Source organism: Leptodactylus fuscus, chromosome 9 (genome assembly GCF_031893055.1).
Source record: "Leptodactylus fuscus isolate aLepFus1 chromosome 9, aLepFus1.hap2, whole genome shotgun sequence".
NCBI lineage: Eukaryota > Metazoa > Chordata > Amphibia > Anura > Leptodactylidae > Leptodactylus > Leptodactylus fuscus.
This window is the reverse complement of record NC_134273.1, coordinates 52,209,085-52,234,971: the sequence shown is the minus strand read 5'-3', so window position 1 is coordinate 52,234,971 and position 25,887 is coordinate 52,209,085. Positions and strand designations below refer to the sequence as shown.

The window sequence follows — 25,887 nt, the reverse complement described above, 5'->3', positions numbered from 1 at the left end:
GTCACATCATCGTCGATGAGGGTGGGTTGCTGGTCATCCACCACCAAATCGAACGGAGATGGAGGAGACTCTAGTGTTTGAGCATCTGGACACAGATGCTCCTCTGTTAGGTTCGTGGAATCGTGACGTGGAGAGGCAGGTTGAGGGACAATGAAAGGAGCGGAGAACAGCTCTGGGGAGCAGGGACAGTTTGGGTTATTGTTCTGTAAAGCTTCGGAATTTTGGGAGGAAGGAAGACAAGACTGTTGGGTAATAGGAGAAGAGGAGGCAGAGTCTGACTGGCTGCTGGACAATGTGCTGTAAGCGTTCTCTGACAGCCATTGCAAGACCTGTTCCTGGTTCTCGGGCCTACTAAGGTTTGTACCCTGCAGTTTAGTTAATGTGGCAAGCAACCCTGGCACTGTGGAGTGGCGCAATGCTTGCTGCCCCACAGGAGTAGGCACGGGACGCCCTGTGGCTTCACTGCTACCTTGCTCCCCAGAATCATTCCCCCGACCTCGCCCACGGCCTCGTCCACGTCCCTTTCCGGGAGCCTTGCGCATTTTGAATTCCTAGTTAGAAATTGGCACTGTATACCAGTAGTAAAAATTGTGGGTGCACGTAACCCCAATATATTCTTTGAATTACCAGTCAGAAACTGGCACTATATGGCAGTAGCAAGAAATGAGGGTATTTGTATTCCCAATATATTCTTTGAATTCCCAGTCAGACAATGGCACTGTATACCAGTAGTAAAAATTGTGGGTGCACGTAACCCCAATATATTCTTTGAATTACCAGTCAGAAACTGGCACTATATGGCAGTAGCAAGAAATGAGGGTATTTATAACCCCAATATATTCTTTGAATTCCCAGTCAGACAATGGCACTGTATACCAGTAGTAAAAATTGTGGGTGCACGTAACCCCAATATATTCTTTGAATTACCAGTCAGAAACTGGCACTATATGGCAGTAGCAAGAAATGAGGGTATTTGTATTCCCAATATATTCTTTGAATTCCCAGTCAGACAATGGCACTGTATACCAGTAGTAAAAATTGTGGGTGCACGTAACCCCAATATATTCTTTGAATTCCCAGTCAGACAATGGCACTGTATACCAGTAGTAAAAATTGTGGGTGCACGTAACCCCAATATATTCTTTGAATTACCAGTCAGAAACTGGCACTATATGGCAGTAGCAAGAAATGAGGGTATTTGTATTCCCAATATATTCTTTGAATTCCCAGTCAGACAATGGCACTGTATACCAGTAGTAAAAATTGTGGGTGCACGTAACCCCAATATATTCTTTGAATTCCCAGTCAGACAATGGCACTATATACCAGTAGCAAGAAATGAGGGTATTTATAACCCCAATATATTCTTTGAATTACCAGTCAGAAACTGGCACTATATGGCAGTAGCAAAAATAGTGGGTGTATATAGCCCCAATTCTATTGCTAGGGGACTTGCAGGGTATTTCTGGGGTGAAGGTGGGGGGGCACACCGTTGGAACGGGTATCGGGGGTATATATCGGGTATACGGGAATACACTGACAGTGTATTCCATTCAGGATCCTGGGAAAGCTGGGTTGCGGCGATTGAGCCCGTCAGTGCCACGTTACACTGACAAGCTTCTCCCTGGAATTTAGCTCTTACAAGAGCTGTTGTGGTTGTCTTCTCCTTCCTATCCTAGCCTGTCCCTGCCTACCCAGAATCTAAGCCCTAGCTAGCTGGACGGAAACCTCCGTCCTCGGTGAATTGCAAGCTCAGAATGACGCGAACCTGGGCGGCGCTGTTCTTTTAAATTAGAGGTCACATGTTTTCGGCAGCCAATGGGTTTTGCCTACTTTTTTCAACGTCACCGGTGTCGTAGTTCCTGTCCCACCTACCCAGCGCTGTTATTGGAGCAAAAAAGGCGCCAGGGAAGGTGGGAGGGGAATCGAGTAATGGCGCACTTTACCACGCGGTGTTCGATTCGATTCGAACATGCCGAACAGCCTAATATCCGATCGAACATGAGTTCGATAGAACACTGTTCGCTCATCTCTAGTTATGATCTTTCTTCCTGAAGTCACCTGCAGCTTCCCTCTCTTACTCTTCCTAACAGATACACACATCAAGTTAGTACAACATCTTAGGTTTTTCCCCAGTTTCAGAGTGCTGTTCCCTGAACACTACACCTAGAATATTAAAACCTATCTGAAAGACATGATGTCGAGATTAACCCTCTTACCCTGTAACATATTGTATTACCTACATCCTTGATTGTGAAAGGGTTACTTTTAACAGCATTTCTTATGGCTTAGGCAACTTAATGCTGTGACTGCAAGAACAGATGCTACCAAAGTTTGTTTCACAGCTTTGTAGCTTGCTTTCAGATTATTTTGAGATAGTATATTTCGGATTCTTTCTGAGAAAGTCCAAGGAAAGGTAAAAGAAAAGTTACAGTACCTTAGATATGGATTTAAAATTTGAACAGTATGGTATGTTTCAAAGTCACAATACACATGAGCTACTATTATTACAGTCCATTGGAGTCATCTGTCATTGGATGAGAGCAATGGACACTATGAAAAGTAAGTAACAGACACGAGACCTTTCCGGCTGCATCTGTAGTGAGTATAATGCTATGATTTTTTTTCATTACAGATATAAGATGCAAAATAACTTAAAGTACAATAATCTTAAAGTACAAAAAATTGTACACCCTTCATTTCATTGTGGCTAAAAAGTTCAAAAAATTGTGTATTACAAGAACTATAAATATTTTTTTTTTGTATTGCATGACAATATTTTACTTTTTAATATAAGTACTAAGAATATATTATTTATTTTACAGAATTTAAAGTATGGACATATTTGGAGAAAAGATAAAATATTTACATCATTACTGATTTGTACAGGTAAGTAGAAAAAACATTGTGACACACAGTAAAGTTTTAGGCATAGAATAAATGCTGCAAAGTAAGAATTATTTCAATAGTAAAAGTATGGATAGTTTATTTTGTCAATTAACAATTAAATGAAAGAACAAAAAAGAAATCTAAATAAAATCAATATTTTATGTGACCACCCTTTGAAGGAGAAGTCCTGGAAGTGAATATGTTTTTGAAAGCATTTTTATTTTTGAGCATTTTTCCACACCTGCGTAAACCTTTGCACAGTTCTGTAACTGCCTCTGTGGCATATGTTTTAGTCTATTGCGTAATACTATACTATACTACTGTAGCTGGAGGACCCCACTTCGCACGGGTATATTTAATATTTTTTTTGTGTAGTGGCTCCATAAGAATTGTCCAATTTTGCACTGGTGTATTTTGTATATCGTTTGTGTGTGTCCATAAGCATCATGTGATCATGTGTATCTCATTTTGAATATCAGTGAAAAACATGTGATTGGTTGTTATGGAGACCTGGAGTAAATCTGTGTGTATGTGACCTTGTGTAACAGTGTTATTCACAGTAACCTGCCCCTTTAAGGCTGACATAAAGTAGTGAAGAAAAATGGCTGGGTTGCTATGGAAACCTGGAGTAAAACTCTAATATGTGGTACTCTGTTAAGAGCCATGTATCTAATACTCTGGCGTGTGGTACTGTGTGCTGACGCACGTATCTATTCCACTGGCATGTGGTACTGTGTGGAGTGGTGCATATCTAATCCTCTAACGTGTGGTACTGTGTGCAGTGGCGCGTATTTAATCCTCTGGCATGTGGTACTGTGTGCAGTGGCACATATCTAATCCTCCCTTGTGTGGTATTGTGTGCATTGGTGCATATCTAATCCTCTGGCAAGTGGTATTGTGTGCAGTGGCACATATCTAATCCTCTGGCGTGTGGACTTGTGTGAAGACGCATGTATCTAATTCTCTGGCGCTTGGTACTGTGTGCATACATGCGTATCTAATCCTCTGGCTTGTGGTACTGTGTGCAGACGCGCATATGTAATCCACCATTGTTGTGTAAAGACGTGCGTATCTAATCCTCTGGCATATGGAACTATGTGTAGATGTGCATATCTAATGCTGCGGCATGTGTAACTGTGTTTATATGCACGTATCTAATCCTCCGGCATGTAGAACTGTGTGCAGATGTGCATATCTAATCCTCTGGAATGTGGTACTGTGTGCTGACTTGTGTATCTAATCCACCAGCGTGTTGTACTGTGTGCATACATATGTATGTAATTCTCTGGCATGTGGTACTGTGTGCTGACATGCGTATCTAATCCTCTGTCATGTGGTAATGTGTGCAAAAGCGTGTATCTAGCCCTCCCTGTGTGGTATTGTGTGCAGTAGTATGTATCTAACCCTCCGCCGTGTGGTATTGTGTGCAGTGGCGCGTATCTAATCCTCAATTGTGTGGTATTGTGTAAAGACGTGCGTATCTAATCCTCCGGCATGTGGAACTGTGTGCAGATGCGCGTATCTAATCCTGCGGCATGTGGAACTGTGTGAAGATGCACGTATCTAATGCTCTGGCGTGTTGTACTGTGTGAGGACTCGCGTATTTAATCCTTTGGCATATGGAATTGTGTGTAGATGCGCGTATCTAATCCTGTGGCGTGTGGTACTGTGTGTAGAACTGTGGGCAGACTTGCGTATCTAATCCTCTGGCGTGTGGTATTGTGTTAAGACGTGCATATCGAATCCTCCGGCATTTGGTACTGTGTGCAAATGTGCAAATCTAATCCTCCGGCATTTGGTACTGTGTGCAGATGTGTGCATCTAATGTGTGTGTGTGCAGATGCACGTATCTAATCCCGTGGCATGTGGAACTGTGTGTAGATGTGACTATCCAGTCCTCTGGCGTGTGGAATTGTGTGCAGATGTGCGTATCCAATCCTCTGGTGTGTGGTACTGTGTGCAGATGCGCATATCTAATCCTCCCCCGTGTGGTACTGTGTGTAGACGTGCGTATCTAATCCTCTGACAGTGGTATTATGTGAAGACATGCGTATCTAATCCTCCGGCGTGTTGAACTGTGTGCAGATGTATGTATATAATCCTCCCTATGTGGTATTGTGGGAAGAGATGCGTATCTAATCCTCCCCCGTGTGATATATTGTGCAGACACACGTATCTAATCCTTCAGCATGTGGTACTGTGTTCAGACACACATTTCTAATCCTCCCCTGTGTGGTAGTGTGTGAAGTGACACGTATCTAATCCTATGGCATGTGGAACTGTTAGTAGGCGCGCGTATCTAATCCTACAGCATGTGGTACTGTGTGCAGACGTGTATATATAATCCTCTGGCGTGTAGAACTGTGTGCAGATGTGTATATCTAATCCTCTGGCATGTGGTACTGTGTGCAGACGCGTGTATCTAATCCTCCACCGTGTGGTACTGTGTGCTGAGATGCATATCTAATTCTCTGGCGTGTGGTACTGTGTGCAAAGACATGTATCTAATCCTCCAATGTGTGGTACTGTGTGCAGATGCACGTATCTAATCCTCCCCTGTGTGGTATTGTGTGAAGAGGCGCGTATCTAATCCTACAGCATGTGGTACTGTGTTCAGACATGCATATCTAATCCGCTGGTGTGTGGAACTATATGCAGATGCGCGTATCCAATCCTCTGGCATGTGGTATTGTGTGCAGATGCATGTATCCAATCCTCCGGCGTGTGGTACTGTGTGCAGACGCGTGTATCTAATCCTTCGGCATGTGGAACTGTGTGCAGACGTGTGCACGTATCTAATCCTTCAGTGTGTGGAACTGTGTGCAGAAGCGCGTATTTAATCCTCTGGTGTGTGGGACTGTGTGCAGACCCGTGTATCTAATCCTTTGGCGTGTGATACTGTGTACTGATCTGTGTATCTAATCCTCTGATGCGTGTATCTCAGTTTGGATATCAGTGTTGTATTGTGCATGTGGAGTCTCCGTGTGTATTGCAGTTGGAATATGAGTGAAAGACTTGCATGTTAGTATTGACTAAGGGGGGTACATTGTGTTGGAAATGCTGTATCTCGGCAACGGTATGTCTGAGTGAGTTGGAGTCTTAAACCTTCCCGGATACCTGAAGTATCTCTGTACCAAATTTAGTTAAGATTGGTCCAGTCGTTTGGTCGCGCATAGCGAACAGACAGACAGACAGAAATTCATTTTTATACGATAGAGAGATAATCTTGTAACCGACAAATCCCAACATATTCTAGCTCCATATACAGTCGATGGAATAATTTATGTGTACGTTTTAAAATCTATATTTGTCACATTCCAGGAGTGACATGTGACAAATATAGCTTTTATAGCCAATATATAGCCAAAAACTAGCTACATAAGGAAGAAAATACAGTGTCAGTAATAAAGCATGAAACAGTGAAAAGCATCATAACCAGAGTATGAACCATTCTAAGGCTTGGTTCACATCTGCGTTCAGTATTCTATTCGGGGTATTCCAAAAGCGGTGAGCTACGAAACCACATGAACCCCATAGACTATAATGGGGTCCATGTGTTTTCTGCGCAGTGTCCGCACTCAGCACTTTTCTCTCTGCATGATTCATGCGTAAAACATACGGACCCCATTACAATCTATAGGGTCTGTGTGGTTTCTTAGCTCACTGCTTTTCCGTTTAGGAGGTTCCGCAAGTGGACTCCTCATATGGAATACCAAACGTAGATGTGAACCAGGCCTAAGACAAGTAAATTACACAAGAGAGGAAATACATGGGAAAGGGTGGAGAATTCGGTAGGTAACTCCTTATCCAACTAAACCGCAAGGAGTGGAAAGCCTCATAAACCTGTAATTCATGAAGCACCCAAGACGTATCCCAGGGTCCCCAGACAGCCTGAAATCTCTCTTCTTCATTGTTTTAGGGAGCTGTTGGGAATTTCAAAGTCCTAGACTCCCAATGCCTAGCGTAGAGTTCCTCTAAAAACGGGTGGGGTCAATTTTTTTGCAATAAGACGCATGGCTGATGTCAAAATGTAGGAGCAACTGCAGGGTATTTTTCCTAAGATAAATAAATTAAGAAGATATGTTGTAGAGGATAGAAGAGGCGGAGCCCCAAGGCATGCTCTGAACCTGCTTCTAAAAACGTTGCACAAAGGGACAAGACCAGAACAGAGAGAACGGATTGGCCGGACTGGCATCACACCACCAGCAAGTATCTGGAATCGTAGCATTAAAATACAGTTAATAAATCTCATGATCTTTATGAAAACATTTTCTATATTTAACTATAAATATTCCAGCAATATTTTTTACATATAGTTAAATATTTTGATATGCTCATTAAATATTCTGATGGTAATAAACAGTTTTATTATTATTTCTTTTATTTTCCAGGCACATTGATGTTTTCTTCTGTTAACTGTTGGACATATCACTACTCAGAAAAAACAATGCAGTATGAGCAAGCTCGAAAGTATTGTCAGAATCAATACACTGACCTAGTGGCCATTCAAAATAAAAGAGAGATTGAATACCTTGAAGCACACATTCCATATAACCCAGGTTACTACTGGATAGGAATAAGAAAAATCAACGATACATGGACATGGGTGGGAACCAACAAGGCACTTACAGATGAAGCTAAAAATTGGGGTACAGGAGAACCTAATAATAAAAAGAATACAGAAGATTGTGTTGAAATATACATTAAACGTATGACTGATTCAGGAAAGTGGAATGATGACGCATGCACCAAGAGGAAGAGAGCATTATGCTATACAGGTAGGACTAAATCTGATACAATATCAATTTAAATAAATATGATGAGTTAAGGGGTTGTCCAGGATTTTTTTTTTTAATTAGGCCAAGGGAGTGGAATTATTTTTTTTTAAAAGGCATACTCACCTATCCACATTGCTCCAATGTCTCCCAGTGTGGTGCGGTCCAGTCCTCCCCACCGCACATGACTGCTGAGGCCAATCAGTGGCCTCAAGAAACAACACGGGATGTCACTACTTGTAATTTCCTCAGGTCCTTTCCTTAGGCCACTGATTGGCCTTAGAAGTCATGCCAGTTTGACATTAGAATGGAAGAGTAATCAAAAGTCATAACAGAAAATGGAACTACTAAAAACTACAGCACAAAAACAGAAACAAAAGGAGCCCTCACATAAAATTATGGATGTCAGTATAGAGCGCCCACATGCAACACAACTGCATTAAAACAAAATGGAAAAAATAACACCCAAAAACATCAAAAGCTGTTTGTGACATCAATCCAAAACCTATTAATTCTTCTTATACTTATTTGCTTTAAGAAATAATGAGTGATTTTTATATCAGTTTTGCTTTGTTGGTGTAGGTTTTCCATGAAGTTTTTTTTTGGGAAATAGCAGGTTTGGATAAAAAACAAGATGCACTCACATTTTCCCGCCCTGTACCCACCCACACTCTCCTAAGCCACAACAAGCCCTGCCTTCTCCCAGCATCAGTAACACTAGCCTAGGGAGGCGGGGGCGCGCATGGCGCTCTGCCGTCATCTGAATGAGAGAGGAGAGGTCAGAGAACAATGGCCCGGAGCGCTGGGGAGCGGCAGGTAACCGGACAGCAGGGGGACTAAGTAAACGGCGGATTTTTTAATCACTACACAGCCTTCAATTTTTGGACTCCACGCTGTCTAGTGAATAGGATCGTTTTAAAAATCTGATTTTCAATCATTAAAAAACCCCATTGACTTGCATTAGGATCAGAATTGGGATCGGGATCAGGTTCGGATGGAAAATGATTGGAAATCGGATTTTAAAAACGATCCTGAAATCTTAAGATCGGCTCAACCCTAGTTATTACTGTCACAAAAACCTTAATTGCATATGGAATAAAAGTTGAGTTTCTCAGCAGTTTGACACAGGAAAGCTATTTCCACTATGCCAGTAAACTGTCTGTACAATAATGTATACTGTAAGTGGTTTAAAAGCAGTTATGTCGGTGATAGAATTCCTTTAGGCTGAAAGGGGATGTGTCATCAGAAAATAACCTACTAATTGAGTACATTTTTTTGTAAATAGAATTTATTATTTTTTTTAATTTTCCATGTTATCATCTATATTAAAGAAAATATCTAAAAATTCTACAGTTCTAACAGTGGCCACCAAAATAGCTTAAGCCCTTCCCGACATCCGATGGGTGTATAAACATAGCAGCTGTTTGGGAGCTGGGCAGGGCCATAGCCGCTAGTTGTCTACTGTTTTATACAGTAGACATCCAGCTCTAATGCCCACTATCGGTGCCCTCTGGTGCCTCGGTCAAAGTTAACCAAGGCGCCATTTTCCCAGTGGCATGTGGCTGCCACCATTTTCCAGGCAATCACCAGCACCCTGAGCAAGCTCTGGGTACGGGATCCCGTTACCATGACAGCTGGGAGCCTTGTGAAGGCTCCCCAGCCTGTCATTCAATGGATTCTATTGCAGGCTACTCTATGTAGCCTACAATAGAATTGCTGTTTTTTGCAAAGCAAATGCAAAGCAAAAGCAAATGCTGATCAGACCCGCTGTGGTTTAATATCCCTAGGAGGTCTAATAAATACATAAAAAAAATTTTTATAAAAAAATAAAAGTTACAATGACGCCCCTTTCCCTAGAACACATATAAAAGTATAAAACACATATAAAACACATACACATTCCCTGTCGTCATACAGCAGCACAATGTGGGGTATTTCTGCCCCTGCGTGCTGGTAGGACAGGCGGAATGTTTTAATCAGCAATTTAAATATGCACGACTAGGCCCTATAAGAAGACGCAGAGACCTCCCCCCACGTGTTTTTTTTCTGTCCTGTCGGACGGTGGGACAGGTGGGGAGTACTCTCTGTCCTCCTGTGTTTCTGCCAGGCTAAGGTTTTTCCTACCTTTTTCCTTGCTCCTTGACGGGGACCCGGCGTTCCTATTGCCAGCTGGCCTGAAACTACGGCGTGCTGTGGCTGCCGCAGATTTGGTCCAGGCTTCGGCCTGGCTTTCGGCCGCGGGCGTCGCTTGCAGGTTTACGGCCTGGTCTGTTGTGGCCTCGGGGGCTGCGGCCTAGGCCGTGATTACTTCCGGCGGCCGCGTTATGCTACGGCCGTCTCCGGCCTGGGCCGCGTCTCTGGAGTCCGGCCATCTCCCGCACGTCATGTGGCCGCGCCCCGTTCCGTCTCCAGCCACGCCCCTCTACTTGAGGATACACCTGGGGCAGGTGGGGGTAGAGTTAGGCCTGAGGGCCGTCTTCTTTGTCTTCCCCAGACTTCCTGTGGTTTTTCCTGTGGAACTTAGTTCCTCCAGGCCTAGTGAGGCCTGGGGGGAGGGGGAGTTTTGAGTCAGGTTCCTAGTCAGAGGAAGAGGGCGGAGCAGCGGCTATCCACGCCCCTTCCAGCCTAGGAGTCTTAAAAGCCTTGTGATGCCTGTCTCCTGTGCCTTCCTAGTGTTACTAGTGGGGCTGCTGGGGTTATCTCCTGTGAAATCTATCGTGGTGCTCCACTGGTTTTCCAGGATCTTCGAAGCTTGGTGCTCTGAAAGCAGGATTGTTTCTTCTAACCCCTCAGTGGGGTCAGTTTTGGAATTTCTACAGGATGGCCTAGACAGAGGACTAGTCCCCTCTACCTTGAAGGTACACGTGGCAGCCCTGTCCGCCTATCTGAGGAGACGGTTAACTCAACACCCTTAAGTTGTTAATTTTCTAAAGGGCGCAACGAGGATTAGACCTGCTGTCTCAGCTCCGGTTCATCAGTGGGACCTGGGGACGGTCCTTTCGGGTCTTTGCAACTCCCCATTTGAGCCGCTAGATCAGGTAGATCTGAAATTCCTGGCCTACAAGACGACCTTCTTACTAGCAATTACTTCAGCCAAGAGAGTAGGAGAGCTTCAGGCGCTCTCTTCTGAGGAACCCTATACCTCTTTCTTCGAGGACAGGGTACAATTACGTTTTTTGCCGGAATTCAGACCCAAAGTCCCTTTACTGACAAATCTAAATCAGCTTATATTCCCTGGCCAAGGTCCTGGGTCGCCTGACTCCCCTATTTCGGAATAACATGTTTCCCCCTGGCCGCACCGCTCATTGCTTTGTTTGTTGGTGCTGTGGTTCCGCTGTGGGATCCTTCCTCCATATCTGGTGGGATTGCGGAAAGATTCAGGAGTTTTGGTCGTCTGTCTTTTCCCTGTACTCCAAGGTTAGTGGTTGCTCTGTGTCCCCCTCCCCTCAACTGGCCCTCCTCTCTCTTATCCCTGGTAAGATTTCTAGGGTCAAAGGTGACCTATTATGCCATTTCCTGATGGCCGCCAGAACGGTCATTCCACGCCATTGGCGCAGCCCGGTGGTTCCCTCCTTGTCAGAGTGGCTCCAGGAATTCCTCCTCATTAGGAGGATGGAAGTTATTGTCGCGGAGGACCTTGTAGATTCATCTAAATTTGAGACCCTCTGGCGGCCGTGGATTGTGTTCCAAGATTCGACTGAGTTCTCTTCCCTTTTCCCTTAACTTTTTTTCAGGTGGTTCCCTTTTTGGAGTTCGCGGGCATTTTTCGTCCCTTTTTTTCTTCTATTTTTCACTTCTATGTTAGCTGTTGTTTTCCTCTTCTCCTCTTGTTTCCTGTCCTTGTGGTGTATTGTCCTCCCTTGGTTCTGTGTTGTGTTGGTCTCACTCTTGGGGCCGTGCTGTGTCTGTAGATGCTCCTTTTGAATTGTTTAGATTTGCATACTGCTGGCACATGCACCTCTTGTTTAGCCCATTCTGGGCACTGTTTTGTTGTTTTCAGGATATTGGATTTGCTTTTGGTTCATTTTCATCTTGCAGTCTTGTAATGTCTTGTGATTCTGTTTCTTTATTTTGAAAATTTCAATAAAATTCAGTTTACACCTAAATCAGCTTATATGTTTGCCAGTCTTTTTTCCAGCTCCATCCTCGCCGGAGGAGGTAAGGCTTCATTCACTTGATTTGGGTAGGTGCTTGCGCATCTACCTTGTACGCACTGAAGCTTTCAGGAAATTGGAAAATCTCCTGATTAATTTAGCAGGGAAATCGAGTGGCCTGAAGGCTTCTAAATCTTCGATCTCCCGATGGGTCAGAGAAGCCATCAGGTTGACTTTCTCCTCCCAAGGTCTTTCCCCTCCAGGTTTTCTAAGGGCTCACTCCACAATGGCTGTCGCAACTACATGGGCGGAGAAGAAAGCAGTACCGCTGGAACAGATTTGTTTGGCAGCTTCATGGTCATTTCATAACACCTTCGTGAAGCACTACAGGCTGAGCTCACATGCTTCGGACGCGACGGCCTTTGGCTGTTCTTTCTTGAGCTCTGTGAGTTAAGTTGAGGAAACCCTGCCTAAGGGGATTACTTGACATCTCTCTACATTGTGGTGCTGTATGACGACAGGGAATGGTGGTTTATGTAGATAAACTGTTTTCCCTTAGTCATAACAGCAGCACAAGGCTTCCCTCCCTATTGTATTGTTCTTTTACTCTTGTATTAACACGTGGGGGGAGGTCTCTGTGTCCTTTTATAGGTTCTAGTCATGCATATTTAAATTGCTGATTAAAATATTCCGCCTGTCCTACCAGCACGCAGGGGCAGAAATACCCCACATTGTGCTGCTGTTATGACTAAGGGAAAACAGTTTATCTAAATAAACCACCATTAGGTATCCCTGTGTCCGAAAACGCCCACTCTTCAAATCTATAAAAATATTTTTCCTGTGCGGTAAACGCCATAGTGGGAAAAAAAATCAAAAGTGCCAAACCACCGCTTTTTCATTGTTTTGCCTCAGATAAAAATTTGAATGAAAAGTTAAAAAAGCAATAGCAATTCCCCAAAAAGGTATACTGAAAATTGCACCTCACCCGGCAAAAAAAAAAGACGCCCTATACATTGTGTCAGAATATGGCGACTTAAAAAAAAATTTTTTTGCACAGTTTGGAATTTTTTTTTAGGGGTTAAAATGTAAATAAAACTGTAAATTTGATATCCCCGGAATCGTACTGAAACACAGAATACAAATGATGTCATTTTGGCTGCATAGTGAACGCTGTATAAACGAAGCCTGTAATAAAGTCTCAAAAAAGAACTTTTTTTCTTCAAATCCATCCTATTCTGAATTTTTTTCTAGCTTCCCTGTAATTGCACAGAAAAATAAATGGTACCATCATGAAGAAAAAATTTTCCCGCAAACATTAAAACCTCATATGGCTCTGAGAGCAGAAAAATAAAAAAGTTATGGAGTTTGGAAGTCAAAAACTAAGGGGTTAAGGCTAAGGCTCTATGTAGTGGCGCAGCAGCAAAAAAGCACTGCAGGAAAGGCCTCAGCAGCAATGCATCATGGTTTTTTCCACAGTGCTTTTCACAGACTTTTTTCTTCCACTATACCTATAGGGAAACTACTGGCATTTCCATAGATATAATTTGCATGCAGTGATTTCTGACACTCCAACGGTTTGGAAATAGCTGTGTATCCGCTGCTCATATATTTTTTTCAGTGTGTGGATGGGATTTGTATTTTTCTGCGCCGTTTATGCCATGCAGGGCCCTGGCCTAAAGGTGTTTTCCAAGCTGAATATTTGATGATCTATTATTAGGACAGGTCATCACTTAAAGATCAATAGGGATCCAACACTCAGACCTGATCAGTTGATTTGGAAGAGCACTCCAACTGACTCAATACTTACTAAGAAAAGTACTGTAGATTTGTAAAGCAACTGTGCTTAGTAGAGCCCCTGAATCCATTTCAGAGTGATGGAGTCCTGAACCCCCACAAATCTACAATTGATTATCTTTCCTAAGGATAGGTCATCAATAGGGTTGAGCGATCGGGATCGGAAAAGATCGGATTCTGATCGGCGATCGAGTAAATTTCACGATCGCGATCGGAATTCTGACCCGATCTTTTCCAGCGGGATCGAGGTCGGAGATTATTTCAAGATCGACTCAACCCTGAAGTGACTTTTCCCATAGAGAAGCATTGACTAGGGTTGAGGATCAGGATTGGAAAAGATCGGATCCCGATTGGCGATCAAGCACATTTCACGATCAGGATCGGCTGGAAAATGATCGGAAATTGGATTTTGAAATCGATCCTGTAATATCAAGATCGGCTCAACCCTAGTCATCAATTAAAAAGTCCCAGAAAACTAAGGGTATGGTTTGATGGCTGCCTAAGGCTGATGCACTCTGGAATCTCTTCAGCACCCTGACATGCTATCCTGTGGATACCTTTGGCATCTTGGTCCCTTGTTCCTAGAGCTGTGTCCCTGTCTCACTCCTAACAATCACTGTGTGCTGCCTGGGTCCCATTGATGGCGTGCAGCAACCCTGTGGAGACAAGTGCTGGTGGTTTGGTTGCAGCCTCTTTCTTCTCTTGGACTCCAGGCTACCCATGTTTCCTGCCTCCTTCTACTTCCCCTTACATGTGACTGTGGGCATCAACCTCCAGAGCTCTGCTGAATGGCTCCTGTCTTTCCTCCTGTTGGTCTAGGCCAACAGGAGCCCATGTGTTGCTCTACTCTCATACCACCCAACCTCCATCTTGGATTCAAGAGCAGTGACCACAGAGAACAATGGAGGAAGGGCAATGTGAGTATTAGGTTTGTTTTTTAGTTTTTTTTGTTTTTTTTTTTTACTTTTGTTTGATTCATTATATTTTGAGGGGCACCAAGAAAGGGAGATAATACTGTGGGGGCACCAGGGGAGAGACATAATATTGTAGGGGCACCAGGAGAGAGAGATAATATTGTAGGGACACCAGGAGAGTGACATAATACTGTGGGAACATCAGGAGAGGGACATAATACTGTGGGGGCAATTGGAGAAAGAAATAATACTGTAGGGGCACCATGAGAGGAACTTTGTACTGTGGGAACAACTGGAGAAATCTATACTGTGGGGCAGCTCCTGGAGTACATTTAATGGTAGGGACACCTGCCTGGCTGTGACATATCACTCTGTTGTTGTATATACTATGTAGGAGGCTACTACATTAGTTCCACTGTATCCGCATTTGTGGCTCCATCTACTGACTGATTGCTATATATTACACATACTGTATACTTCAGAATACTCTGGATGCAGTCTAGAGATATTTTGGTTGACAATGGGTGAAACAAGGAAGAACGGGAAGAGTAAATCATAGTATGAGTCCATAGATATTTCACAGTATGAGTCCATAGCTGTAGGACTTGCATTTCATTCTATGGAAGATATAACAGACAACGCTCCTTCTATTTCTAAAGCGCTGGTGGCCCCCCCCACGGTATAATGCTCTAAAGTGGCCCCTGCACAGTATAATATGCTCCACAGTGGCCACTGCACAGTATGATGCCACACACATCACAAAGAGGAGGTGCCAGGAGGAACAAGTATGTATAATAGAGACGGGGCGGGTCCTTTCCACTGACATTGTAGATGCAGATATTGATTAGACAACACCCCCGCAATGTCAGCGGAAAGGCAAAAAATATTATATATGTAGGTCACATTACCTACATATATAACACTAAAACAAAGAAAAATTGTCAATAAATGTAATTTAGAAAGTTGGGGGGGGGGGGCATGGAGGTCCTTATATTTAAAATATTCATCTATCCGGGACAACCCCTTTAACCCCAGGTCATGCCACTAGGGTTTTGGAAAGCCAAATGATGTGGGTCAGGTGTCTGTAAATAAGAGGAGCCAAAGATGTCTGTGCTGCAAACTTTACAGAGACAAGTCAGAGCTGGAAGAAGTGGTCATGGCAGTCCAAAGGGAAGAGACGGGAAATGTAACCGATTAGTCAGATGTCACCTGTAAGTCACCTGTAAGTCACTAAATGTAACTGCACTGTATTCACCTAAATGGACTGTAGAGCCCTGTGCAGAGCCGCTATATACCACTATATGGTCACTGCATAGTGATAATATCGGAATGACAGCGTTGGGGGCCCACTTGGATATGTTTGCTCCCCCTGTGCCGAACCCCTAGCTACTGCCAGTTTTGTCAATATGAAAATTAGCTCTTTGGAGCAACAAGGGCATTGTCATGTATCTCTTTAGAGCAATGGCAATGTCTTCACTGCTCAAAAGAGCTAACTTGCCTATTGCAAAAGCAGCTTACTATAACCTATCCGTGGCTATGGGTTGTTATGCTGGGTTGTGGTGACAGACTCGCTTTAAAGACCATTCCCAGGCAGTTCAGTGAACCATTTAACTTCAGCAAATACCTGGTAAGCAGAAGCCCAGGTCCTGTAGTGACAGACAGTGCATCCTATGGGACAGCCACAGCCTGGAGGCCTGTTCAGGTTACGCTAACATCCCACTAGGTGTATTATTAACACCACACTATCTACAATATAATATAAATGGGATGAAGTGGAGACTGTAATATACTTCAAATTATTTACCTCCCTGTCTTTTTATTTACCTCCCTGTCTTTTTTTTTTCCTTTTAGCTTCATGTAACCAGCTTTCATGCAGTGGTCATGGAGAATGCATTGAGACAATTAACAACTACACATGTGAATGTGCCCCAGGATTTTATGGACCACAGTGTCAACACGGTAAAGTTTATTTTTATCATTACTGAACATTTTTATGTTATTTTCATATTTGTGACCCATACTACATGAACACATTTTGTAGAATTTGAATATGTCCATGTTTACTTTTTGGCTTTTATGCATATATGGGAAAAATGCATAGTCTCTGCTATGATCAGTTTTTGTTTCTAAGGCTGGAGATACACATGACATTTTTGTTGATGGTTTGGTACAGGTTTTTTGAGCTAAACTAGGACTGGATTCAAAAGGAATGGGAAACGTACAGGAAAGACTTATACGTTCCCTTCCTACTGAGTCTACTCCTGGGTTTGACTCACAAAAAACACAGCAAAATGTGCACGAAATAAAAGCAAAAAACACTTAGCGGCATATCATTAGACTGTCTACCCTTTTAATGTTGCTGATTTTCTGCGTTTTTTTGGAGCCAAATCCAGGTGTGGCTAGAAAAGAAATGGGAAATATATAAGAAGTACTTCTACCCTCTGCTCAATACACTCCTGGATTTGGTTCAAAAACCGCAGCAAAATCTGCAACAAAAAAAGCTGTGTTTCACAAAGCAGGGCCTCAGCCTTAGGCCAGGGCTCCATGGGCCAGAAACACCACGATTTGGCTGCGCTGGGAATGCTGCGGGAAAAATCGCGGTGTTGTACAGTACTTGCAAAGTGGATGGGATTTGTGCGAATCCCATGCCCACTTAGCGGAAAAAATCGCAGCGCGGACACGCAGTTTTGAAAATTGCAGCATGTCAATTATATCTATGGAAACGCCAGCGGCTTTCCCATAGATATAATTGTAACAGAAAGTCCGGGGAGGAAAAGTCCGTGACCTTTCTCTACAAAGCGCTGCGGGAAGAGCCGCAAAGTATTCACGCTACGGTTCTGGCCCATGGGGACTTAGCCTTAGATGGTATACTTGAGCCAGGACTTTATGACACAGCTTTGTAGGATTTTGGTGCATCTTGAGATATTTAAGCTATCATTTCTTTCACCGAGAAGCCACCAGCAAACAAGTTGGAAAAATGTTATCTCAAACTACTTTGCCTAGATGCCCTTAAGATGCACCCAGAATACAGTTGTATCCGATAAAATAAATAGAATTTTCTGCTTTTTGTGATCCAAAGCAAGAAGTGAATTCAAAAGGAATGGAAAATATCAAATAAGAACTTCCTGATGAGTCAACATTGGCTCAAAGTTTTGAAAGATTTTGAAAAAAAAGTAATTTTCCTGAAATCCACTACTTTTTTACAATTACAGGCTGTATGTAACATTTTATCACTTTTTATTGCATTACTATATTTTGGGGGGTGGGTGAAAAAATGGCAATTCTAGTTTAGCTATTTTCTGATTCTGCATCATTATACTTATTGTTATATCATACAGATTTTTGTATATTTACCGTATTTTTCGGCGTATAAGACGACTTTTTAACACCTGAAATATTTCTCCAAAGTTGGGGGTCGTCTTATACCCCGGGTCTAGTCTCCAGGACTATCAGAGCGCATCCCTCTGGCCCTTGTATCCTATTACTGGAGGCATCCTGAAAGCCTGGGGGATCGCAAAAGGAGAGGCGGGCCAGACGGGTGAAAGAGGCGTGGTTTCAAGCTTGCCGAGAAAACCACGCGTCCTTCTCCCGCCTGGCCCGCCCCCCCTTCACTGCCTATCAGATCTTGCACCTGCAATGAAGCAACACAGGCAGGGAAGAAGGGGCAGGCCAGATAGGTGAAGGAGGTGTGTTTTCAAGTTTGCTTAGAAAACCACGCCTGCTACACCCGTCTGGCCTGCCCCTTTTTCCCTTCTTGCATAGCTTCACTGCAGGACTGAGATCTGAAATTAGAGTTGATCCTATTTCTTTCTATAGTATTTCTTCTGACATCCATCACATTAGTTTAGACCCTGAATGCCTCCCAACATCAGAATGAAAAATCCAGCATGTTGTGGGTGTCTCTTTCCATCCATGGATGCCAAACCTGTGCACAAAGTGCATGAAACAATTTTAATTAAAACAACAGGGCATGAGAAGTCCAGTTTTACAGTGGTATTTTGCATGTACAGCTGATGGCACCAAACTGAGACCAATGATTATTTTCTTATACGGCAAGTATATCCCAAAGTCTATATTTTAACTGGAAAAGTCGGGGGTCGTCTTATACGCCCAGTCATCTTATACATCGGAAAATACGGTATTTATAGATATAAACTGATTTGAATTAGTAATATTTTTTAAATTTTTTTTTTAGATACTTAGTAACATTTTAAATATTTTGTCTGATTGTGCCTAAAATTTGCCACTTTATCCATTTACCAACCTACTTTCTCTTACAGTTGTTAGCAAGTAAGAGGGTTAAGTATTGATCCAAGAGTCTTGGAGAGAGTGTAGTAGAGTTAACATACTCAGGGCTTTTATCCTCAGTGTCAAAACTTGGCACCGTAATGTGGAGCCAAGCTTGATCTTCGCTGGGGGGGGGAAAGTTTCTTTTTTAAGTATGAACGCAGACAGAACCCTGACAGACCAGATTAAAGTTAGTATGAAAATGATGCCATCTTACCAATCATGGATCCAATTTAAATGGTATCCATTACACTAGTGAGATCAATACCTTACAAAACCTTGATGGACCCATTATACTGCAATGCTAGGAAAAAATCAGATAATAACTGATCTAGAAGATAACCGTTGAACACTCATATAAACTGATGGTCCTTAAGTATTGGTTTATATCTTCTGAAGTTTTGTCATAGTTCAATACTCTTTTCTGATCAATGGGTAATGTTTGAAATGTGAAACACTGAGAACTAAAACATCTATCTTTCTTGACTGTTTTATATTTTTATAGTTGTACAATGCCAACATTTATCAGTTCCATCTCAGGGATACATGAATTGTTCTCATCCATGGGGAAACTTCAGCTTTCAATCTACCTGTCACTATGGATGTTTTGATGGATTTGTCCTCAATGGAATGGATGTCTCTCAATGTCTCCCTTCTGGGATGTGGAGCAATGCAGAACCATATTGTACAGGTATAGGATATTTAACTCGCTGCTACAGAACACATTACAGTCAAATCTAGCTTTATGCAGTTTTGAATTAAACCTACATTTTCTGTAATGAGTGCAAAAAATTGTATGGTTATGACTAATTGGGAGTTCTGATGAGGAAAAAATGCATTAAGATGATCATGTAACACACTTAAAGGGGTACTGGGGATTTTATTTTTCTTGAGAAATTATATTATGTGAAAGACCATCCACTTAATAGTAAAAATCTATTCACAGAGACTGAGGTTTACTAATAGATAAGTAAATTAAACATGGATAAGTAAACTTAGACAGGCAGTCTGAAAATACTCCAAATTTATCACGGTGGCTGATTCTGAATAATAAATCTCCCACATCTTTTTATTGACTTACTTACAAGCCAAAAAAAATTAGCACAAATTATATACTTCACATTGTGCCAAATATGTGCCACGTTTAAAACTGTTCTGGTGTTGTAATAAATACATTTGGGTCAGTGTCTTTCCCTGCTTTAACCTTTAATAAGTCACATGATCACAGTTTGACTGCAGATACTATTAAGAACTACCATTTGACCTGAGATATATCAGAGTCCCGCTTTTTGTTCTTCTGTCCTAGGGCTAAGTTTACACAGTGAAATATGGAGAGGAATTTAAGGCAGACTTCCACCTTAGATTCCTTTCCCATTTTCAGTTCCTGCAGAACCTCTGTGAAATCTGCTGCTGGTTTGCTTGCTGATACCTTAGACCAGTGGTTCTTAGCCGGGGTTCGATCGAACCCTAGGCCTTATGCACGGTTCATTTTGTGTACAAGTAAAAAAAACATATACCCATGTCTTGAATTTGTAAAAAAATCATATTTGAATTACACTAAAGAAGGGTTTGGTGAATGTGCATATGAAACTGGTGGGTTCGGTACTTCAAACAAGGTTAAGAACCACTGCCTTAGACATAATAGGGGTAATCAGCGTGAGTCTCGCAATGTCGGTTCTGAAGCTGAATGAGCCATGGAATCCATGGCGAGATCAAACAGGATGCTTCTTTCTTTCAGTGGCCAGAAGTACCCTATTTTCTGCAAGGAGCTCAATGACATATTGACAAAATAGGCAATATCTCAGCAACAGAACCACTGATTTACAAATGAAAAATATGGTTTGATTTAGGCAACTCTTCCCTGTTTCTATGCAGAGTTCTGTTGACAGTCACTTTAAACAATGGTATGAAAAAAGAACATAAATGTCATAATCAGTATATACTAGATAAACTCAAGTTAGTCTTCCCTAAATACGATGAACATACCACCCCCATCATACATTTTACAATGTATCTATTGTAAACCCATGCATAACAGATTTGCTGAGAATTGTATCTGCATATTAATACAAGTAAAATCTGCAAAAAATTACAGCACATAGAAAGTGAATAAGATTGTATGCACCACCATGTGTGGTCTATGCCTTGTATTCCTAGACATAGAAGACTAGAGCAACCATTAAAATTTGATCAGATTTCTTTGAACAGGACAGAGCAGTGTACATTGTATGTGAAAATGTGCAGGCTCCAGAAGACAAGCAATGCACCATTTAAATAAAGACCTTTTAGAATTTTTTTTACTTTTTGCAATGATAGCTGTTTTTGCACAGGGGCCCTGAACCGTTTGAGTCCTAAACCAATACTAAGGTCAGACCTACATCTTTTCACAGGGTGAAGTATGAAAACATTTGTGGAAAACCTGTATGATACTATTGTACATTAATATTACATTTTGTTTAAAGAATTGAAACATCCAACCTCCCGGGCCCCATCATGTCACTACGATGAAGGGGCCATGGTACTTATCTATATAGGCAGATGTGCCGCTTTCTGCAGCTCTGTCCAAATAAACTAAATGGAGTACAGAAACAACTCCCATGTCTCTGTTTTAATAGAGTTGTAGGTTGAGCATGTGCAGTGTCACTTCAGTGATTCTCTATGGGACTGCTGGAATGAGTTGAGTGCTGTACTCAGTTATCTCTGTCAGTCCTGTATTTGGGAATGGCATGGCTAAACATGCACAAGGGACTCATCCAGTGGATATATCGATAACTACAGCTTACCACAATACACTTTTAAGTCTCAGAGAATCCCTTATAGCTTTACAATTGTGTAAAAATTGTGCAGAAATCGGGGAGAAGACACTTCTTCATGGAACTACACATACGAGTATAGCATATAAAATAATGATAGACACATAATAAGTAGACATGTTTTATCCAGCAAGAGATATGTTAGTTTGTAGTGTTTCGGCATTTACTATAGTTTACCTCATATAGTTAAATTTTATGTATATATAAAGATATTTTTGACATCACTTTTTATGGGCCACTTTACCCAGCAAAATCCTGGTCCATGACCCAACATACTAATAACTTACTTTTCATGCAGCTGTCACATGTGATGTGCTCAGTCATCCTCAACATGGATCATTTACTTGCAATCATCTGTGGGCTGAGAATAGCTTTGGCTCAGCTTGTGAGTTCACTTGCTCGGAAGGATGGAAATTAGAAGGACTCAATAAAACAGTATGTGACTCTACAGGCCAATGGACAGAAGATGTTCCTAAATGTGAAGGTATATCCTGAAGTCTAATTCTGTATTCATGCTGTACGTAAAATAAACTAAACTAGTAAGCACAAATACTCCAATGTAATATACAATAGATAAAACATAACATTTATTGAGTCTCACTAAAAAATAACCCCGTAATAAAAAAAAATGTGTATTAAAAAAATTGAACATTCTTACCAGTTCCAGTAGATAATGTAGCATCACACACTAGGGTCACACAGCTTATCAACAGCAAGGGAAACACATTAGGTACAGGAGAACAGTACTGAAACACCCTGTCACCCCAATGATAGTCCCCACCCTAACAAGGGCGGTCCCAAAACTCACCCTAAAAGCCCTATTTATGTCTACTCCCTGACACGTCTCGTATAAGTGCTCATAAGGGGATCTAAGGAAAGAAAATACAAAAATAGGGCAAAAAGAATCACACTCTAATCAATATGCTTCAACACATCCAAGTATATGGTGTGATGTTAAATAACACCTCCACCACTAAAGCCAGTGTCCCTACAAAGTAACAATCACTACCCAGCAAACTTACTATCCACGAGGTGGATAATCCACCTATGTTGTAGCCAGTGTCGTTAATGGCTGATCACTGAAGGTCCCGTTGTGTTCCATTCTTCAATTTTTGTATTCCTTATCGACGATAATGGACTGTGATCCCAAATGTGTGTTCATCTTTTGGTCAGGAACACTGAAGTGTGTCCCCTTGTTCTTGGGAATGGTGGAGAGCCTACAATTTATAATATACAATTTTTGCTTTTAATTTCAGTCATCTTATATTCTAGTTTTGGCAGTAATGTAAAGATACGTCCTCCTTACCTGGCCAAATTCTCACGAGAACATGATTTTATGCTGTGCTATATGGGTCTATATGTTTTTATGTTGTCACCTAGTGGTTGTGGTTTGGATTACAGCCTGTCACTGATCACCCTTTCTGATGAGGAGGTCGAGATTGTACTCAAAAACTCTCACAGTTTCTCTACATGCGTGAAAATGCAAGAAGCACATTATAAAACTCTTACCAGATGGTACAGACCACCATCCTGGTTACATGCCAACAGTCTAGCTGAATCGGATATTTGTTGGCAATGCCTTGCCCAGAAAGGAACCCAAGCACATATATGGTGGAAATGTGACAAAATCGCCCCTTTTTGGAGACAAGTGCCATAACTTGTCAAGAATATTACTTCCTCTAGGACTCTCTTCAGTCCTTCACTAGTACTTCTCTGTCTCCCACATTTAGACCTTCGCCCTAGGAAAAATTACCTGATTACACACCTGATAGAGGCAACCAAAGCCATCATTCCCTGTTACTGGCTCCAGACAGAGACTCCTCCAATTTCACATTGGACTGAGAAGGTCCATCAAATTGCAAGATTTGAGGAGCTAGTCAAGGGGCACACATGCTTATCTGATGGTATGGGCTCCGTGGCTAAAATACCACGATACCACACTCTCTACAGACTCCATTAAATAAACGCCTCCCTTTGTGCAGGAGATACCTTTGTCTTTTACAACTTGCCTCTTTTCTTTTCTCTAAAACTAATCTTGGCCCACAACTACACCTTTCTACCCCTCCTCCCCTCCCCTTCCTACCTCCCAACACTCTATCATTTTGTCTACACCTGGATGTATTAAATCTATATTACAGAACTACCAATGATGCAGTCTTTGTTAGAAATCCTAGGTACTCTGCATCACTACCTGATACGCAACGTTGCTCGTTGCTACATGTTTAACTAGAAAATTTAATTTACAACCTTGAACCTCACATATGATTCTCTACAACTCAAGAACAAACTACTCAAATGTTACTACTTTGGGTTCATTTACTTTCCTAATTTTTCAATTTATCACAGTCTTGGACTCATTCATATGTCATATTCGGGTGTTTTCCACCCTTAATCCAGTCAAAATGCTTGTTTTTTCTTTTTTTCTGGAAAATGTTATGTATTTCATTTCAGTCTATGATAATGCTTATAATAAAATAAGATTTACAAAAAAAACCCCAAAAAATTAAAACTGACCAGAGTATTAACAAAATTTACTGAAAATCAGAGATTGTCTTTGAATTGTGGATCAACAGAATAATTTAAAAAAAACAACTTTGGCCTGGACAAAAATGTTGGTACGCTGAACGTAGTATTTTGTTGCACAACCCCCTGAGGCAATCACTGCTATCAGGCGATATCTGTAACTCTCAATGGGACTTCTGCACTTGTCCACCATTTTTTTTCTTCCCCACAGTTTGTGAGTAAACTGCTCCAGCTGTCTCAGGTTTGAAGAGTACCTTCTCCAGACTGCAAGTTTCAGAATCTTTCACATTCAGTGACTTGCCAAAAAGCTCATGTTTTGTCTCATCTGTCTAAAGTATACTCTTCCAGAAGCTTTATGGCTTGTCAATATACATTTTGACAAATTCCATTCTAGCTCTTTCATGATTTGCTTTCAACAGTAGTTTCCTCCTATGTCGTCTTCCATTAAGTCCACTTTTGCAAAGACAGCGATGGATGATGCAATTATCATTATTATTATTATTATTGTTTATTTATATAGCACCATTAATTCCATGGTGCTTTACATTTGGGGGTTATATACAATACACAGAATATACAGGTAGATATAATATTAACAATGACCGACTGGCACAGTGGGGTAGAGGGCCCTGCCCGCAAGGGCTTACAATCTATGAGGGAAGGGGGATAGAGACAGAAGGAGAGAGGGGAGTCTGTTCAGGTGGTGGTGCGGTGATGGTGATATTGGAGGTTGTAGGCCTTCCTGAATAGGTGAGTCTTCAGGGCCTTCTTGAAGCCTGAGATTGTGGGGGTCAGTCTTATGTGTCTTGGTAGGGAGTTCCAGAGTATGGGGGATGCATGGGAGAAATCTTGGAGATGGTTGTGTGAGGAGCCGATGAGAGCAGAGCGGAGTAGGAGGCCATTGGAGGATCTGAGGTTACTTGTGGGCAGGTAGCGGGAGATTAGTTCAGAGATATATGGAGGGGCCAGGTTGTGGATGGCTTTGAATGTTAGCGTTAGTAGCTTGAACTCAATTCGCTGGGCTATGGGTAGCCAGTGGAGGGACTGGCAGAGGGGGGCAGCCGATGAAGATCGGGGGGAGAGGTGAATTAAATGAGCAGCACAGTTTAAGGTGGACTGGAGGGGGGCGAGGGTGTTTGCTGGGAGTCCATGGAGAAGGGTGTTGCAGTAGTCTAAGCGGGAGATTATGAGAGCCTGGATGAGCATCTTAGTGGTTTCAGAGGTGAGGAAGGTGTGGATTTGATGGATGTTCTTGAGTTGGAGGCGGCAGGAAGTGTTGAGGGTTTGAACGTGTGACTTGAAGGATAGATCGGAGTCCAGGGTAACCCCGAGGCATTGGGCCCGAGGAACAGGTGTAATTGTCGTTCCATTAACTTTAATAGATGGGTCAGGTGGGGGGGGGCATACGAGGTGGGGAGAAGATGATGAACTCCGTTTTCTCTATGTTGAGTTTGAGAAAGTGGGAGGAGAGGAAGGAGGCTACAGCTGCTAAACAATCTGAAACTCAGGCCAGCAGGGAGGTAATGTCTGGTCCAGAGATGTATATTTGGGTGTCATCAGCATAGCAATGGTACCGGAAACCATGAGATTCTATGAGTTGGCCCAGGCCAAGGGTGTAGATGGAGAACAGGAGGGGTCCTAGGACAGAGCCTTGTGGGACACCTACAGAGAGAGGGTGTGGTGAGGAGGTGGTGTGCGAGTGGGAGACGCTGAATGTGCGGTCGGTGAGGTATGATGAGATCCAGGAAAGGGCCAGGTCTGAGATACCAGAATTTTTAACAGGAGGGAGTAGTCAACT

General features: G+C 42.3%; 1 protein-coding gene across 1 annotated transcript in view; it reads left to right on the top strand.

The window, feature by feature from the left end:
* Positions 1-6,658: 6,658 nt before the first annotated feature.
* The window catches only part of LOC142217848 (E-selectin-like), a 35,639-nt gene continuing 16,410 nt past the window's right edge, over positions 6,659-25,887 (top strand). The window contains exons 1-5 of the mRNA XM_075286167.1: positions 6,659-6,680; positions 7,281-7,667; positions 16,318-16,425; positions 19,259-19,444; positions 21,865-22,050. Coding sequence (XP_075142268.1) covers positions 6,659-6,680; positions 7,281-7,667; positions 16,318-16,425; positions 19,259-19,444; positions 21,865-22,050 — 889 coding nt within the window. The remainder of the gene's footprint in view (positions 6,681-7,280; positions 7,668-16,317; positions 16,426-19,258; positions 19,445-21,864; positions 22,051-25,887) is intronic.